Source organism: Diorhabda sublineata, chromosome 5 (genome assembly GCF_026230105.1).
Source record: "Diorhabda sublineata isolate icDioSubl1.1 chromosome 5, icDioSubl1.1, whole genome shotgun sequence".
NCBI lineage: Eukaryota > Metazoa > Arthropoda > Insecta > Coleoptera > Chrysomelidae > Diorhabda > Diorhabda sublineata.
The window spans coordinates 25734876-25752463 of NC_079478.1; the positions used below are offsets into that span (position 1 = coordinate 25734876).

At 32.5% G+C, this 17588-nt stretch overlaps 2 protein-coding genes across 2 annotated transcripts; both read right to left on the reverse strand.

Moving 5' to 3' along the window:
* Positions 1-8946: 8946 nt before the first annotated feature.
* Positions 8947-10074, reverse strand: LOC130444676 (uncharacterized). Its single transcript, XM_056779953.1, has one exon. The coding sequence runs from the start codon at positions 10072-10074 to the stop codon at positions 8947-8949; it is 1128 nt and encodes a 375-aa protein (XP_056635931.1).
* Positions 10075-11930: 1856 nt separating this feature from the next.
* On the reverse strand, positions 11931-12320 carry LOC130444677 (uncharacterized). Its single transcript, XM_056779954.1, has one exon. The coding sequence runs from the start codon at positions 12318-12320 to the stop codon at positions 11931-11933; it is 390 nt and encodes a 129-aa protein (XP_056635932.1).
* Between the last annotated feature and the right edge of the window lie 5268 nt (positions 12321-17588).

Genomic DNA, 17588 nt, shown 5'->3' on the forward strand with positions numbered 1-17588 from the left:
TCTTCTTAAATTCATCACTCCACATATTCTCCTCTTACTTATAATAGCTTTGCTTCAAAACTTTTTGATTTCCTTATTCGTGATATTTTTCATTGGAAATAACTCGAATTGTTAACCTAGTATATTAAGTTTTTTGGGTATTTTTGAAAGCGCGTTTATAGTTCTCATTTAAACTGAGGAATTTTATTTGAAATTTGTTAGGGTTTGATCAAATACACGTTGAGTAATGTTATTTTATATTTTAAATACAGGTATTAGGTATTGTGTGATTTTTTATAATGTTTTTTCAGTAACCGAAATAGTAAATGTATTCCATGAATTTTTGTATTGATGAATATAATAATTTTGATCATCTTATGTGTTTATTTTACGTTAGAAAAATAGTTTGAAGCTTGAAAATCGAAGTGATATAATTGATAATGAAATCGTTTTAGTTTAATTGAATATTTCCATCATTCTCCGACCTACTTCAAAGACAATAAAGGCTATATTATCCTCATCTATGTAAAAACTGTTAAAAAAATTTTATTCAATACATGGAGTATTGGAGTTGATAGTTTCACACAATAAACCAGCTTGAAATCTGACGAAGATTTTCCTTTGCGTACTCAAGAAAAATGTAAGAATAGTTTTTATAGAAATGAGTATAAATATGATAAATTCTCAAATATTATGAATAATTTACTTAGCATGTGACCTCCACGTTTTTCGCAAAAATCCCCTGGTTCCATTTATAATCAGCTATGAATAGTTGGCTAAATGGTTGCCACATTTCCTTGCACATAAATGTGGATTTGATTTTATATGATGTTATATGTATATGCACCATAATAATCCGTTTTCCTGTTTAAAACAGAAATATCTATTCACAACTAGAATTTACCACTGATGTGTTTGATTTCATATCATAATAAATTTAAATATAATAAATTTAGGTGTCATTTCAAGCTTCATCAGAAACTAGTACTAAAATAGCTAATTTGAAAAAAAAACAAGATATACTTTTAAAAATATACTTTAGGCCCAATTTCATGTTACTAGTGAAAATATTAATGATAAAAACATTTATTAATATTCAATACTATAAACTAAGGTGATACGATGCAGCTACTTGAGTTTGGAGATATAGCAATACTGATGTGAATATGTCCAATCGGCTATTATGAAGTTTGACATTTTCAATGGTAAACGTACTCAGAACGTGTTGTCAAACGAGTGCTATTTGAGGACACTTGAAAAATTCATTTTGGTGCCATGATTTTCGATGACCTTCGACGTGAAATGAACCAACAGCAGAGTGCCAATAAACTCGTTTCGACTTTTGACGATAAAGCACCATCTCGAGTCACTGAGTTTCGCTACTTTTATGAATTCAATCGTGGTCACACTTCGCTACAGCATGAATTTCGTGAAAGTCGTCTAAAATCGGCTTGTGTACCAGAAAACATAGATGGTGTGCGTAAGCAGATATTGCCAGATCGTCATATGAGATATCGTCAGATCGAGGCATTAGTCTAATTTGCATACATTCAATACTGCATGAGCTTCTGGCTGTTAAAAAGATTCGTTTGCGTTTGGTACCGCATAATTTGACAACCACTCAAAAGAACCTCGTGTCTATTGATGTATAGAAATGGTAAAAAAAATTCAAACGCGTTGCTTCATAAGACGTCTATAAGATTGTCACAGGAGACGAATCATGATTCTATGCATATGAACACGAAACTAAACAATAATTGACGGTATGGGTCTTTCAAAACGAACCAAATCCAACAAATGTTGTTTGCGCAAGAAGCACTTCGAAGCAAATGATCGCCTGTTTTTTTGGAAATAACAGGACAATGCGAGCTCTCACACATTAATTCAAATAAAAACGTTTTTGAACAATTAAACATCGAATTGATGAGTCATCTGCCCTACTGTCCAAAATAAATCACAAATTCAAGGCACCTCAATCGAAATTGGAAAAATGCTTCAACAATCGCTTCAAACACATACCAAATTGTATTGATTTTGATAGAGAATATTTCGGAAAACAATACCAAAATTATAAATATTTGTTTTTATTCGTCTACCTCAAAACTTATGTAGCAACCATGGTATTTTGATTTATAAAGGTAACTAGTGTCTTGCATAGACACTATTTTGCCTTGCTCTCTTTCTTTTATACGCAATGCATATATTCTTGGCCTACTCTTTTGACTGCTTCGTTAGTAAAAGTTTTCAAAGTGTATTTATAATATCTTCTTCAATCAAAAATTTTTCTCTACACTGTCGTATTCTGATTTGAAAAGAACACTTAAATAATTAACTCTATCATGTCAATCTTTTTGGAAAACCACTTCGACTATATAACGTATATCTGATTTTGCTCCTTCGACATCAGGCATTATGGCATATGTATCACATATGCCAATGTCATATTTGCCATTTATTCACCTGATTTTCTGCATGTCATTACCTATATGTTGATTCCTATTTGTTACAACTCCAAGGTATTTGTGGTTGAATAGGACTAGAGTCTTAGATGCTCTAAATTGACTGGCCTTTCGCAACTTGTTTGGGAAAACCTTTCTATTTTGGTTTTAATAATCTCATTGTTGTCCACTGCAACTAGCTACAATCTCAGTTTTCATATTATCTGTAACATCCGCCATATTTATTTTATATATCGCATTTTCGAGATCGTCTTCGTCTCATTTATCCTTAATAATATCTCGAGACAAAATCCAAGTCCTACTTGCAGTTCTATAATAAACATTACTTAGTATAGTTATTTTTTCATACCAGAATGAAGTGCCCAATTTTTCATAACTGTACAAAATGAATACCAATTTGTAGTAACATTATAAATATGTCTTTGTTATCCTGTTCAACAGATATAGGCTTTGGCTTTCCATGCATGGACCAGTTTACACTAGGGTTAAAATGGAACGAAATCGTTAATAACAGAATTTATAAATTCTCTACCGTTATCGCAGTGTAAGATGCAAGGAGCACCAAATGTCAGAATTATATCATTCACCTGATACGCCACTTCCACGACACTCTTAATTTTCGGTGTACGCAAAAAATGTTTTCAAATGATACTGATACACCATCATAAACATCATAGAAACATATCTATCTCTTCTAAAGTTATAATCGCATATTTTTATTTCATTTTTACAAAAAAGGCAATATTATCTAGAATCTATCTACATACGGGGCGTGGCTATTAAATAAACGAGACTCGTGATATGAAATATGTTATTTTATTTGATAAAGAAAAGACGAAACGTCAATTTATATCTTTTTTTGAAAATTAATGGAAAGACTAATTTTTAAACAAAAGAAACCTGAAATCAAGAATAGTAAGGAACATAAATATTTTATTGTGATGATATGTTTATTAATTAATTATTACCATCAATATATACAGCTTCAACAACCAAAAATCTTGTTCCTTTCAATAAAGATTTGACATTAGGAAAGACGCACAGTGCAAGATCCAGCGAATAAGGTGGGGATTTAACACTGGAACGTTGTACTTGGCTAGAACCCTCTTGAAGGACATGAGGCACTATGTTTTGAACAAACTTCTGGCATGTTGAAATTTTCATGAAAAATTCGCCGTACACATTGCTTGTCAATTCTTATAGATAAAGCAATCGCACCAATACTTAGACGACGGTCAGATCGAGCAAGGTTGTCATTTTTGCGAAATTTTTTATGTGAAATTTCACAACAATACTGTTACGAAAGCATCTCCAGCCTGGAGCCGGTCCTGCCTCGATTGTAGTGGAATTCAAAATTCGGCGGCACCGCTATATATAGTTTTTATCATAGCAGATAGTTTGCTTACATTGATTTTTTTTTAATAATTCCTAGGAAGGTCAATTTCTTCATTTGTTTTGTTTGTTCATTTTCGAAAACTTGAGAATTCTCCTGGGTATGTCTAACGCAGTTCAGTTAGTTTATAATAAATAGTCGTAGCAAACGATAGAAATAGAAGAAATCGAAGAATTTAGATAAAATATACAAGTTAGTTAACCTTCCACTAGGCGCGCGGTTTCTTGTGACACGGTTAATCGCTATGTATCTCTCAGATACATGCATGTAAATAATGTATTATTTTATTTGAATTTACGCCTTAATAAGCTTCTTTAATATTCTACTAGCAATATTCACTTACCTGGCTACCTATAGTACTTGCAGGCAATTTTGAAAAAGTGGAAATTAATTTTGACAAGTGTAATTATTTAATTGTATAGATGTTAGAAGCAAATAAGATAAGAATAATTTGCAAACACGTGAACAAAAACGTTTAATGCTTATAATATTTCAATTCCAAAAATTAATTAAGTATCTAGTTTACAACAAAGTATCTAAACAACTTTCGCAAATAATCTTTGAATATTTTTTCAAACACAGTACAATCTCGCATTTTTAACAAAGATAAGAACTGAATGATGTTTTCTTATTCTGCTTCTGATAGCATGGCCGACAACGTTGCCGTTTTGGTGCCCTCGACGTTTCTGGTTCAGGTTCTTGAAGCTTATATTTTTGTAGCAAGGTTTTCAAGTCCATGGGAAGATTTTCAATTTGGACTCTGATCCGAAGTTGCTCGTCTACCAAATTTAGTGCTAATTTTTTCAAGTACTCTACTCTTGAAGTAAATTCATTTTGGTTAGCCAAAAAAATGGTCCTGGAATTCAAACCTGCTATGTTCATAAAATGATAAAACATCACGATTGGCCATCTTCTGGTTGATCTGCCAACATTATAGGATGCACATAGTTTGTCGACAACATCTACACCGGATTTTGTATCATTGTGAAATAAAATTATTTCCGGTTTTTCTGAAGTGTCATTGGAAACTTTTCTAGATGAAACGTGCATGCTTGAAAAAAATATTACAATCTTTCCCTGTTTTGGAACGTGTGAAACGAGAGTTTGATCTCTTGTGTAGCCAAAAACACTGCTAAACATTCGCGATCCTTCGGTGATACAAAATCCGGGGGAATTTCCCTTTTATTTTTTTGTATTGTGCCTACATATTATATCTTATTTTTCTCCAGTTCTTTCGACCGGATCCAATAATGGGTTTACAAAGCCGCATTACTACCGAATCCTCTGAATTGGACTGTTGGAAAGATCCTTCAGGTTGTAGTCCAAAATATATCTCCATATTGGCGGTGTAATATAATTTGGTATCGCTAAGACAAAATATTTTTATGCCATACTTGTTTGGTTTTGATGGAATATATTGCCTAAATACCTCGAAAACCTGGCAACATTTCATCGATCGTTACATTTTGGCCTAGATGATAATGTTTTTGGCAGTAAAAGCTCTCTCACAGGGGCGCGTTGCTCTGGTTTCTCTGTTGTCAAATCTTAGAGACCTTATCAAAAACCTATAGCGTTTTACAGACATTGTCATCCGAAAAATGTATATTCCTAAACCGTCAGTGGCCCAGAAATCGCCAAGTCGTTGATGAGCTCCTTTGAATACACCCATCAAATATAATAGCCCTATAAATCCTCTAATTTCAGCTTTGTGTGTAGATCTGCAATTTCTTTCCCTAGCAAATCTCTGACGTACATTACCTATGTGTTGATTAGTATATTTTACTAATAAATCTAAAATGGAGTCCGTGAAAAATAAATTCAAATATTCGAGCTCCGTCTTGGAGTTTTTCATTTCATTTCCAACCACACCCGGTAATCTCATTAGAATATTATGGGGACGCATTTTTGAAATTTTAGGAGGTGTTTTGTTCCATTGTGTACCATCTTTACCTAATTTTTTATCAAATTTGCAAAAAAAATTATTTGAACATTAGTGTAATTACCAACAAAATAATTATCAACCTCTTCCGTAACATCGACACTAGATTCATTATTTTCCTCAAATATTAGTCGTTGGAGCTCTTCGACATCTTCCGGTTTCGAAAAATCAAACACTTTTTTTGTAGTCATTGAAAAAACAATTTTACAATCGATTTGTTCTAGGAAATGATTGGAGACACATTGACCTAAGAATACGCTGCATACAGCAATGCTAACGTTATTCGTTTTCGAAGAAACTGCAAATGGAAATAGCTTGTGTCTCCTGGATACACAAGCGACTAACGGAAGGTTAAGTGTCAGTGATAAGTCATTTATTAAAAGTTAATTAAGTGGGTATAGTGTTTGAGTAAATTAAGAACGTTATAGACCGTGTTTATAAATTAACCAAACCAACAGAAAGAGTGTAAATAAAGTAGAAAAAGCATCTTGTTTTATTTTCACTTCGGCAAGAACAGCCTGTACAAAAAGGCCACAGCTGCACTGGTTTTTCTACATACACGGTAGACATTAAATTCGAAAGAATATGCTGACAGTCGCGTACCTCTGGCGCATGCGTACTTTTGCTCTAGCAGCGCTAGTCTCCTTACTTAATAGTTACACCTCATACCTGTAATATTCCATGGTCTCCTGTCTAGTTAATGACTTTCGTATTTCACAAATATAGATAACCTCAAATTAATCAAGTCTCTTGTACTAGTTAATTATACTATATATATATATATATATATATATATATATATATATATATAGTAATTATTTATTTCTACCTCTATTATTGTTTTTATTGTTGTTTTTATTTTTCTATTGTTGTCGCTAGCACGTTATTTGCCGGGCATGTTTTTCCTTTTAACAAATCAATAAAAGTTTTATGTTAAAAGTTAATTGTATTATTTTCAATTCAAATAAAGTTTAATAAAATGTAGTTGAGTACGCCTATGAGTCTAACCTGAAGTTAGCCGTTCCTCTAATTTGATAATTCTACACAGTTCTCTGTTATAAATCGACTCAGATGAATATTCTATTATTTAGATGTACAATATAAGGAAAATACTAAAAAATTATGTCAATTTTATATGATATAATCAAGAAGTTCTATTTCTGTGGAAGGATTACATATGATACATTGAACAAAATTTAATTATACTAAACAATTCATATAATTAATTAATAAATTGTATTCATTAGTTATGAAACGTGTTAATGAAAATGTTCATTTAAACAAAAAGATCAAAATTATTCGTTAAAAAGTTATTGGTTGGAAAATGACCGTGTTCTTCAACCACTTTACCCACACGCCTATTTATATCTAAGCGTGAGGAGCGCTGCACGTACTTGTTGTACGTTGCTGATTTTTGGTAGCACAAAACGGTATTTCAGTATAAGGCTAAAAGACATACGCCACTATGAATAATCTTTTATTTAGCAACTACTTTAGGTCGTAAAGCTACAGTAGTTGGTGCCTTATTGACTTCTGTCGATATAAATTGAGACACTTTCAGGATAAAAAGTTATATTAAAATATGACTACATTACACAAAATGTTAAGCACAAAACTTGTCCTGCGTCTAAATACAGTAAATAACACTTGAAACGTAAATTGAATAAAAGAACTATGTTAATTCATCAAAAGAAATTAATTTGACTTTTCATTTTTAAATGCACTGACAACTGACTCCCCTTTTTTTTGAGATCAGGTAGTCGTAAATTTATTAATCATTTTTGAAAGATCATCGATTCTAAAATCGAATGATCATTCATTGGTTTGAGAATATAATTCTCGAACATATTGGGCCCCTTGAAACTTGAAAAGTTTCAAAATTCTCGATAAATGGGACTGAAATAGCATTAAAATGTTTGTAAGCATGTCAATATCGCACGGTAAAAATTAAAAATCGAGAAAGGGAATTCAATGCATTTTATGATATTAAGAAAAATTAACGATTCCTATTGGAAACTACATTCTAGTAACCAATGTAACTACTAAAAAAATGTAAACAACAAGGTGGTTCATATAACTTACAAGCCTATGTTGAATATCAGTCACTTTTCACCGAGAAGTGACTCATCAGACTCAGGAAAAGGGACTATTTTAGAGATGGCTCTGGTGTATATACCAGTTGCTGTTTTAACTTTTACTACCATCACATTCCCATCAGGCCCCGGTATCGTTTCGACTAAAGGCTTCAGTTGATAAAGAAGTAACAGCTTCAATGTGAATAGCTTTAGTGACAAAACATACGGAAAGCGCAATATAACATTTCACCAAGGGAGCTTTTCGTAATTTGGAAGATTTTATGAGAAATGGCCCACCAAAGTCCAGTCCTGTTTTTTTAAACGGTCGAGCAAGGATAACTCTATCTCGTGGAAGGTCTGCCATAATTTGTGTATATGGCTTAGTTGAAAAACGAAAACACTTATGACAGCTTCGAATAAGCTTTTTGGTAATTTTTAAACCATTTAATAGCCAGAAATTTAGTCGAAAATTGTACAACACTGTTTGAGCTCCAGCGTGTCCAAGCCTTTCATGTTCAGCTTTAATCATTAAGTTGACAGTTATATTTTTTGACGGCAGAAGTAATGGATATTTTTGGTTAAAAGAAAGGTCAGCGTTAGCAAGACGTCCACCGACTCGAAGCATTCCTTTATCGTCTAAAAAAGGTTTCAGCTTATTTATTTGCTTATCAGATAAAATTTTATTCAGTTTAATCTCATTAATTTCCTTTTGAAATTTAGTTTGTTGTAGGGTCTTGATTATAAAGATTTCAGATTTGCTCAATTCGGATACTGTCAAAGGACCAGAAAATTTGTTCGAATTCTTACAATTTCTGATGAATCTATGTACGTACGCCATTGTTCTTTGCAACTTCTTATAACAGGAAAATTTAGAAAATAAAGTTATAAGAAAATTTTCTTCTGTTGGGGTAGTCATGACGACAGTTTTTGTTTCGGGAATGTCAGAAAGATGAAGGTTTGGGTATGCAAAATTATCAAATTTGGATAAATCGAGAGTGGGATTTGATAGAAATTTCGGTCCATGCCACCAAAGTTTATTAGAAATTAAATTATTTGCGCTAGTGCCACGTGACATCAAATCAGCGGGATTATCGATAGTATTTACATACCTCCATGAATGAGATCTTTAGTTATGGCTTGAATTTTAGCAACTCTGTTGCCTACAAATACTGTCCAACGGCTGGGTTCACCATTGCGCCAGCATAAAGCGATCTGGCTGTCGGACCAGAGATTTACAGAAATAATATTAATCTTTGTTTGAAAGTTTTTATAAATTTTGTCCACTAAATTAGACAGTAGGAGCATGGCTGATAATTCTAGCCGAGGAAGTGTAATTGTGGTAGAAACGGGGGATACACGCGATTTTGCCGAAATTAAATTACAGGAAACAGAATTGTCAGAATAAATGGTTCGTAAATACACGCATGCGCCAAAAGCTTTCAGACTCGCGTCTGAGAAACCATGCATTTCGATGAGATTGATAGATTTGCTCAAAAAAATGAATCTTGGAATAGTTAATTGAGATAGCTTAGGAAGATTGTTAACGAATGTATGCCATTTTTCCAGTATGACTGGATCTGATATCTCTGTGTCCCAGTCAAGTTTAGCTTGCCATAATTCTTTGACCAAAAGTTTTCCAGACAATATTATGGGATTATAAAGTCCAAGAGGATCGAAACATCGCGATATGGTTGAGAGAATTTTTCTCTTTGCGGTTGCGGGGAATATTGAAAAGGTAGTGGGGACAGAAATGTTCAAATTATCAGAAGCTGGGATCCAATTTAGGCCTAGAACTTTATTTTGAGAATTTTCTAAATCAAGACTAATGCATTTTTCAGGATTTTGTAAGAAAGAAGAACTGTTTGAATCAGAAATTTCAGCGAGAACGTTTGAGTTATTTGAGGCCCACTTATGTAAATTGAACCCGTGATTTCCTAATACAATTTTTAATTCTTGAATTAATTTTATCAATTCATGTTCAGAATTTGTACCTGAAATTATATCATCCATGCAAGTTTCGGATATGAGGGCGTTTGCCGCTAAAGAGAAATTGGAACTATTATTATTTGCAATCTCTTGCAATACTCTTGTCACTACAAACGGAGAGAAATTGCAACCATAAGTTAGAGTTGATAACTCAATGCACTGCAGGGGTTGTTGAGGATTTTCTCGCCATAATATATTTTGTAAAAAACGATGTTCTGTGTTTATAGAAATTTGACGAAACATTTTTTGTACGTCAGAAGTTATCGCAAACTTATTTAGCCTGAAACGGCAAAGAATATCGAATAGATCTGGTTGCACCTGGTACCCTTTCAAAGTTATATCATTTAAAGAAACACCTGTTGAGGTAGGGCAACTAGAATCAAAGACAACACGAAGTTTTGTAGATATACTTTGTTCACGAATTACGCATAAGTGTGGGATAAAATATTTTAATTCGTTTTTTGAATTAGTGAGGTTAAGAGTGACATATTTTGCATGTCCCAAGTTTACATATTCAGAAATAAATTTACTATATTCAGAAAATAATTCTGCATTTTTATGGATTCTCTTTTCGAGCGAGAGAAATCGCCTTTTAGCGATCAGAAATGATTCACCGAGTTTATGGTGTTCTTTTTCAGATTTCAACGGGAAATTGACTTGGAACCTGCCGTTTTCCAGAATTTGTGTGGAATTTTGAAAAATAGTTTCCGCTAGTTCGTCGTCAGACGAGAGAATACGCTTAGAAGGAATGATAAATCGGCCCCAACTAGAATGTGAATCTCCGATGGTATGTTAAATTCTGGATTGGCTAGAATAATATCAGTAGGCAGACGTAACTGGCTTACGTTAATTTTTACTTGTGGTAATTTGAAAGTAATTTTTGGCAATACTGCACAAGGTATTTCAAAGTGTTTGATCGGATTGGAATGTGGAAAGAATTTTAAATGAGCCATTTTATTTGTGGTTGATACTGTTTGTGATATGCCGGAAATTTGCAGTGTTTTTTCAAACGTTTTCAATTGTAGTTTATTTACTAGTTCTTGTGAAACAAATGAGTTTTGGGAACCGTTGTCTAGCAGAATAGTAGTTTTAAATGGGTTATTGTGAGAGTCATACATAATTATTTTAGCCATAGCTAGAAGCACGTGGCATTCAGTGGATAGAGCAGATAAGGATTGTGTTTGTATAGCAGATACGTTAGAATTATTATCTTGTGAGTTTTCGTTGGTTTCAGCATTATCATAATTCTTCTGTGGTCTAGAAGGATTTTGTCGATTATCAGTAGCCTGGTGAGAATGTGAATTTTCGTCAATTTGACGATTAAAGTTATTATTTCGATTATTTATCGATTTGGTGTGAGGATGTTGACCATTTGTCGTATGTACATTGGAGTGAATAGATTGTGAGTTGTTATAACGGTTTTGGGAAATAGAATCATTATTATTATTATGTGCATTATCATTTGCACGGAAAGAGTCAGAATGGAGATAAGTATGATGTCTTTTTTGACATATTGAACAAGATTTTAGAGATTTACAATCCCTTGTGATGTGGCGACCTCCTAGACAGTTTTTACAGAGATTATTCGAATGTATGAATTTATATTTATCACTGATAGACAAATTTTTAAATGATTCACACGTATAGATACGATGTGAAGCATTTTTACAATAATAACAATCTGATTGACTGTTTGTAGGAATCATAGAATTCACGTGAACAGTTGTTTTCGAATATTTGGGACTAAACTTTTGTTTAGTATCATTTGAATTAGAAGTAGAAGCTTGAATATTTTGAGTGCGCTCTAGAATACCACTACGTTGTTTCAAAAAATCGAAAAAATTCTCAAGGGACGGGATTTCACCTTGTTTTTTACTTTGTTCAAATAATTTACGAGTTGGTAGATCTAGTTTTTTATCTATCCAGAAAATAAGAATATAATCTAATAACTGTTTTGGATTTAAATTTAGTTTTGACATTGATTGTATAATTTTATACATTTTAGCCGTTATTTCACGTAAAAGCGTAGGGCAAGTTTTGCTCACAGGTTTTTGTTGGTATATTTTATACAGTAGAACACTTTCATCATCATACTTTTGTTATAAAGTATCTATAGCTATTTGAAAATTGTCATCACAAAGTTCTAGATCGCCTATCAATTGCAAGGGCTCGTTAGAAAGGGAAGCTTTTAAATATAGCAATTTTTTGATATTTGTTAAGCTATTGTTAGAAGTAATCAGATTTTCAAAGAGTTGAATGAATGAAGGCCACTCTGACGTCTGACCCTTAAATTTAGGCAAGGAAATATCAGGTAACTTGACGTCGATATTACAATTATTATTAGTTTGACTCTGAGAGTTTGAATTATCGTTCGATGTCAATTCATCAATCATTCTAGATAGTTCAGAATTAGTTGTGAAGTATTTTTTCTCAACTAAGTCTATGTCTTCGTTATCTGATAATTCATCCTGAGAGTTTTCAATAAGCATTTCGATTTGACCTTGAATATTTTCATATTGTAAGAAATACTTTTCAAGCTTGTCGCGTCTTTATACATTCATTCATAAATGCAGTTTCATTTGTAACAGTAGATTGGGAAGTTTTCCAGTTATTCATTCTGGTAATAGAAGATTTCACAGATCTTCTCTGTGTTTTTAAATTTTCCAGAGACATTTTTTGGAAATTTCACTTGCAATTGTACGAAATAGAATAGATTGGAATTTTACAATTGAAGCTTGAAATTATACTAAATTGAGTTCGAATATTTGGAAATATTAAATGAACTAGCAGTATATTGATTTTGTTTTAACACACAATGCACTTGGGAAGATTAAAGGTTTGATCCTACCTTGAATACTGGAAGTTACTGCTGCCTAGGGACACAGGAACTTGAATATCTTGAAGGAAGTTGAATTTTCTGTGACAATTGCATATAATCTCGAAGAATAGTATGAAGAAAGGCTCTGTAAATACCTTTTTTGCTATCCGGCTCGAAGGACCACAAAGATGGTTGGAAAATGACCGTGTTCTTCAACCACTTTACCCACACGCCTATTTATATCTAAGCGTGAGGAGCGCTGCACGTACTTGTTAACTGTACAGCACTTACACTGTAGCAGTTGAGACACTTTCAGGATAAAAAGTTATAATAAAATATGACTACACTACACAAAATGTTAAACACAAAACTTGTCCTGCGCCCAAATACAGTAAATAACACTTGAAACGTAAATTGAATAAAAGAACTATGTTAATTCATCAAGAGAAATTAATTTGACTTTTCATTTTTAAATGCACTGACAACTGACTCCCCTTTTTTTTATTTTTTTTTTGAGATGAGGTAGTCGTAAATTTATTAATCATTTTTGAAAGATCATCGATTCTAAAATCGAATGATCATTCATTGGTTTGAGAATATAATTCTCGAACAGTTATCATGATTTCCATATATTGGTGTTCGGCCTGGGACACTACTTTTTTCTATAAAAACAACTCTGTTACCATGATTGACTCTATTACATAGAAAAAATTGAAATTTATTAATATCTAATGCATTAGTTATGTAAAAAGTTATTAAATAATGTGTCTTTCAAATAATGATCGCATAAAGTTATAAAATGTTTCAAATATCCAAGTTTTGGGACATCATTTTCTGCAAGGGATTTCAGAATGACCCAAATATTATGAATTCTAGCTTGGAATAAGTCAATTATATTAAGAAAGAATGGAAAGTCTGCTCTACTGAAGGAACATTTCGACAACTTTTACCGTAAGTGGGCTATTCACAAAGTAATAATCTACAACTGGGGCGAAAAAAGTAATTCTGTATATAGTCACAAAAGAACTTCAGAGACTAATTATAGTGGTGACAAAATTGAAAATACCTTCTTCTTAGAATTCTACCGCCTGAGATATCAGCCAATCAGTGACGCACACTCTCCGTTTCATGTTGTGTTAATTAGTTTTTCAAATCAAAGATGAACTATAGAATATACGCATTCAAATGAATTAAGGAGTTGAGGACGATTTGCAAGTAGATGTTGGAACTTTTATGCAAATTTTGATGGTTTACGGATACCTGCGATCTTCATCTCACTTAAGGAAATTTTCGGATAGTTTCTTCTTCAAAAATTATCTTAAGTTATACAGAAAAATGTATCATAAGATAATAAAAGCTGCCAAAGATATTTATTATAATAGGAGACTCGCCAATTCTCGTGATTTTTCTAATGACACTTCGTCCATTTTGAATGATCTAAGATATAACGCTTCTTCATCGAGCATAATCTCTACTGCAACTGATAACCTTAGTAATTACTTTGTAAATATAGCCAAGAATTTATCAAATTCTATAATTCCTTCTCATGATCCACTTTCATATCTCCCTGATGATAATGCTAACTTACAGTTTCTTCTTTATGCCCGTAGTTTTAGCAGAGCTTCGCAGTACAATTAATCTTACATCTTACTACTTTATTTATGGTTCCATTTCAAAATGGCACTTTTTCCAATTGCCTTAAGACGGCTATAATTATATACCATGGAAAGATAGGACAAAAAGAGGCTTTTATCATTTCTTTTCAAATATAAAATACTTACTACCCATCAATTTGGGTTTTTATGTAACAAATGCACAAATGATACTGTATTCTCTCTCCTAAACTTTTGTTCGATTGTTAATTATAATATTTTAATTAACAAATTGCAGTACTACGGTTTCAAGAGAACACCTCTCTTATTATTTAAGTCATACCTCACCAACAGAAGTCAGCTGGTAAGTTGATACAACGATTTCTTCTTACAAGCCAAGAGAATGTCGAGCGCTCCAAGGTTCAATACTAGGCCCTATTTTGTTTTTTCTGTTTATAAACGAATCGCCTATCTAGACATCAGTGGTGAAATATGTTTATTTGCAGAAGATACTAGTTTCTCTTGGAGCAACCCTGATCTCATGGCACTTCATAGAACCATATTTCATGATATCATGGTGCGATTCTATTCTTCTCAGCGTTTCTAATACTAAAGATTTATGATATAACAATACATTACTGCCTTTTATTGAATAACACTTCCAATGACGTCGTTGAATCTGTAAAATTCTTAGGGCTTGTTGTGGACAATTTCTTGAAATGGAAGTTACATATTACCACCTTATCTATAAAATTAAGTTCCTCCTGTTTTGCGCTGAGATCAGTTTCCAACGAACTGAACTTATCCACCTCCTGGTGTAATTTTTACTATGAAATCATATACTAATTATTACATATTACTATTTTTTATAATTTTGTTACTCATTGTTGTTTTCTTTTGTATATTAAAACTTCATTTTATTTGGATCTTTATTTAGTAATTTCTATGTTTATTTTTCAGTTTTTATAAGCTTTTCTCTACAAATTGTAACAATTTTTTGACAATAAAGCATTATCTCTCTCTCTCTTTACAATGAGAAATAACTCGAAACGTGCATGGTATATTGCATGGAAAACTTCAAGGACCACCATAAAACTACCAATAAGTAATTAAATATAGATAATTCCAGTCCTCTGCATATGCAAGGAGTGCATGTTAAAAATAATTTATCATTGTCATTCCACCCAAATTCAATAGTTGTCCTCCATTTCACAATTGACGAATATTTCTCCAGCATTCCTGTTTACATAAGAATTTCTAAATCTTCACTGTCACGCTTAATCTAGGCCGCTCGAAGGGGAGATATTCTTTAAATGACTAATATTATTCCTGATGTAGGAGAACTGATAAATCCCTTATTTCTCGGAAAACTTGGTGTCACAGTCTCCCTGTTACGGATGTGTAATAGGCCAGTGCTATTCGTTTAAGGTGGACAGTTTTTTGGAGAAAAAGAATAACATCTTAATATTATTCTATTTGGAATTATGTTGTTCAAGTTAGTTGATAGGTGATGAAAGATTGCAAGTACCTGTAATAAAGCCTAATAAATGTCCAAATTTTATGTTTTTGAAAGGATAAGTTTGTATTAAACTTAACGTTATGGTTTGTAATAATGATGACCTCAGTAATTGATTATTATATTATATAATATATTGATGATTATAAATATGTTATAGAAAGCGTGGATATGAATTTTTAAGTAGTGTATAAATATCATGATCGAGTGTGGTTTAATATGATTGGACATGAACAAAAATATATTCAACATTTATAGTATGTTGATAAATTCACTGACATATAGATGTCACCAAAGCTAAATTTCCATATTATGCTCAATAATATCATCTTTCGAATGGCTTTTGCCGAAGTTTGAGCTCATATCCTCCAAATGTTTGTTTGTTACAATACCATAACGTTATGAGCCTCTGAGAAAAAAATATCTGCATTGGAAAGTATTAAAGGTAGTGATTATTATCTAGAAAAATAAACCATTGTCTATTGGTATGCGGAGGTTGTGAGTAGCCGTAACATATAAGATACCGTTCATGTTCAACAACTGTAATTTTCAAAATATGCGGCTGTAACAATAAATTCTTCTTTATTCTTCTTATTTTCAAAGGATTGTTGGTACACAAACAACAATGAATTGATCGAAGCTGTGTTTGGAGCTCTTTACTATTGCTACTACATTGAAACAGCATTCATATAAGAGAATTGGACTCGGCGAAATCCGTTTATTTTCAATAATGATATTAGTCAAGTCTAAACCTTCAGCTGTTGAACCAGCCTTACAAATGTGACAAGCATAGAGCGATGAATTTGATATGTTATATATTTGGCACAAGAAATGATAAACAGAAGACATTTTGCGAAGCTAAGTGATTAGCAGATATTATCAAGAATGACAACTTGTCTTGGATAAGTGGGTAGGGTTAGGTTTTGATGGATGTTCTATCATGTCTACAAAAATAACGGATGTAGAATCTCAAGGCAAAAGTAGAAAAAATTTACTCGCAACAAATTTAAAATCATTGAAGATATAGCCGCATATATATATAAGAAAGTTCGTTTACGAAAAGAAATTTTTGCTTTCGTTCTTAGATTGTGTGAGATCAGATGGTAAGCAAATTATTAAATCAATGGAGTCTCTGAAGAATATTTTGTTTATATAATTGATGCATCAGAGCGTTCGGCTAAACAAAATAGTGCAGCAGCATGAAAAGTGCATATCAAACACATTCAGAATCTTTTAAATTAAAGAGCAGCTCTTAACCAAAAAAGAAAGTGATGTCGTTAGTATACAGCGCTATCTGTCATAAGACACATGTATCATCAGCCAGCTGCATGAGCCATATGCTCTATGAACCATTTGTCAATAATTATATGTGACAATCACCTTGAGTGGTTTATCGTTTGTGATTGCGTTCATCCATTAACCAGACTCCAAATTCGCCAAACCCAATAATGATTATTAACTAGAAGCTATTAATTAACTAAGTTGGAATTATTGGAACCGTTGGCGATATTCATACTGAATACAATGTTTACATTACCATTACACCAACACCCTCGATTACACGTCTGACGCGCGTTTCGATAAACAAGTTATCGACTTCAGAGACTGAAGGTAAACTAAGATCTAATAACTTGACTTATCTGTTTTATACTACATTTTCCCACCAATAAACTTTCTCCCGCAAAATTGAATTCCAGCGGGAAAACCTCCTTGTCGGTTTATGGGTGGGAAAATGTAATCATGTGTGTTGGTATAGTGGTGGTGTAAACAGTATATTCAGAAGTTATTTATACCGTCAATCATATTTAAATTTGAATATATTGGATTAGTA

What these genes read in the sequence shown, in the direction of transcription:
- LOC130444676 (XM_056779953.1), bottom strand. Translation starts at nt 10,074, where the DNA reads ATGTTTCGTCAAATTTCTATAAACACAGAACATCGTTTTTTACAAAAT.
- LOC130444677 (XM_056779954.1), bottom strand. Translation starts at nt 12,320, where the DNA reads ATGCTTATTGAAAACTCTCAGGATGAATTATCAGATAACGAAGACATA.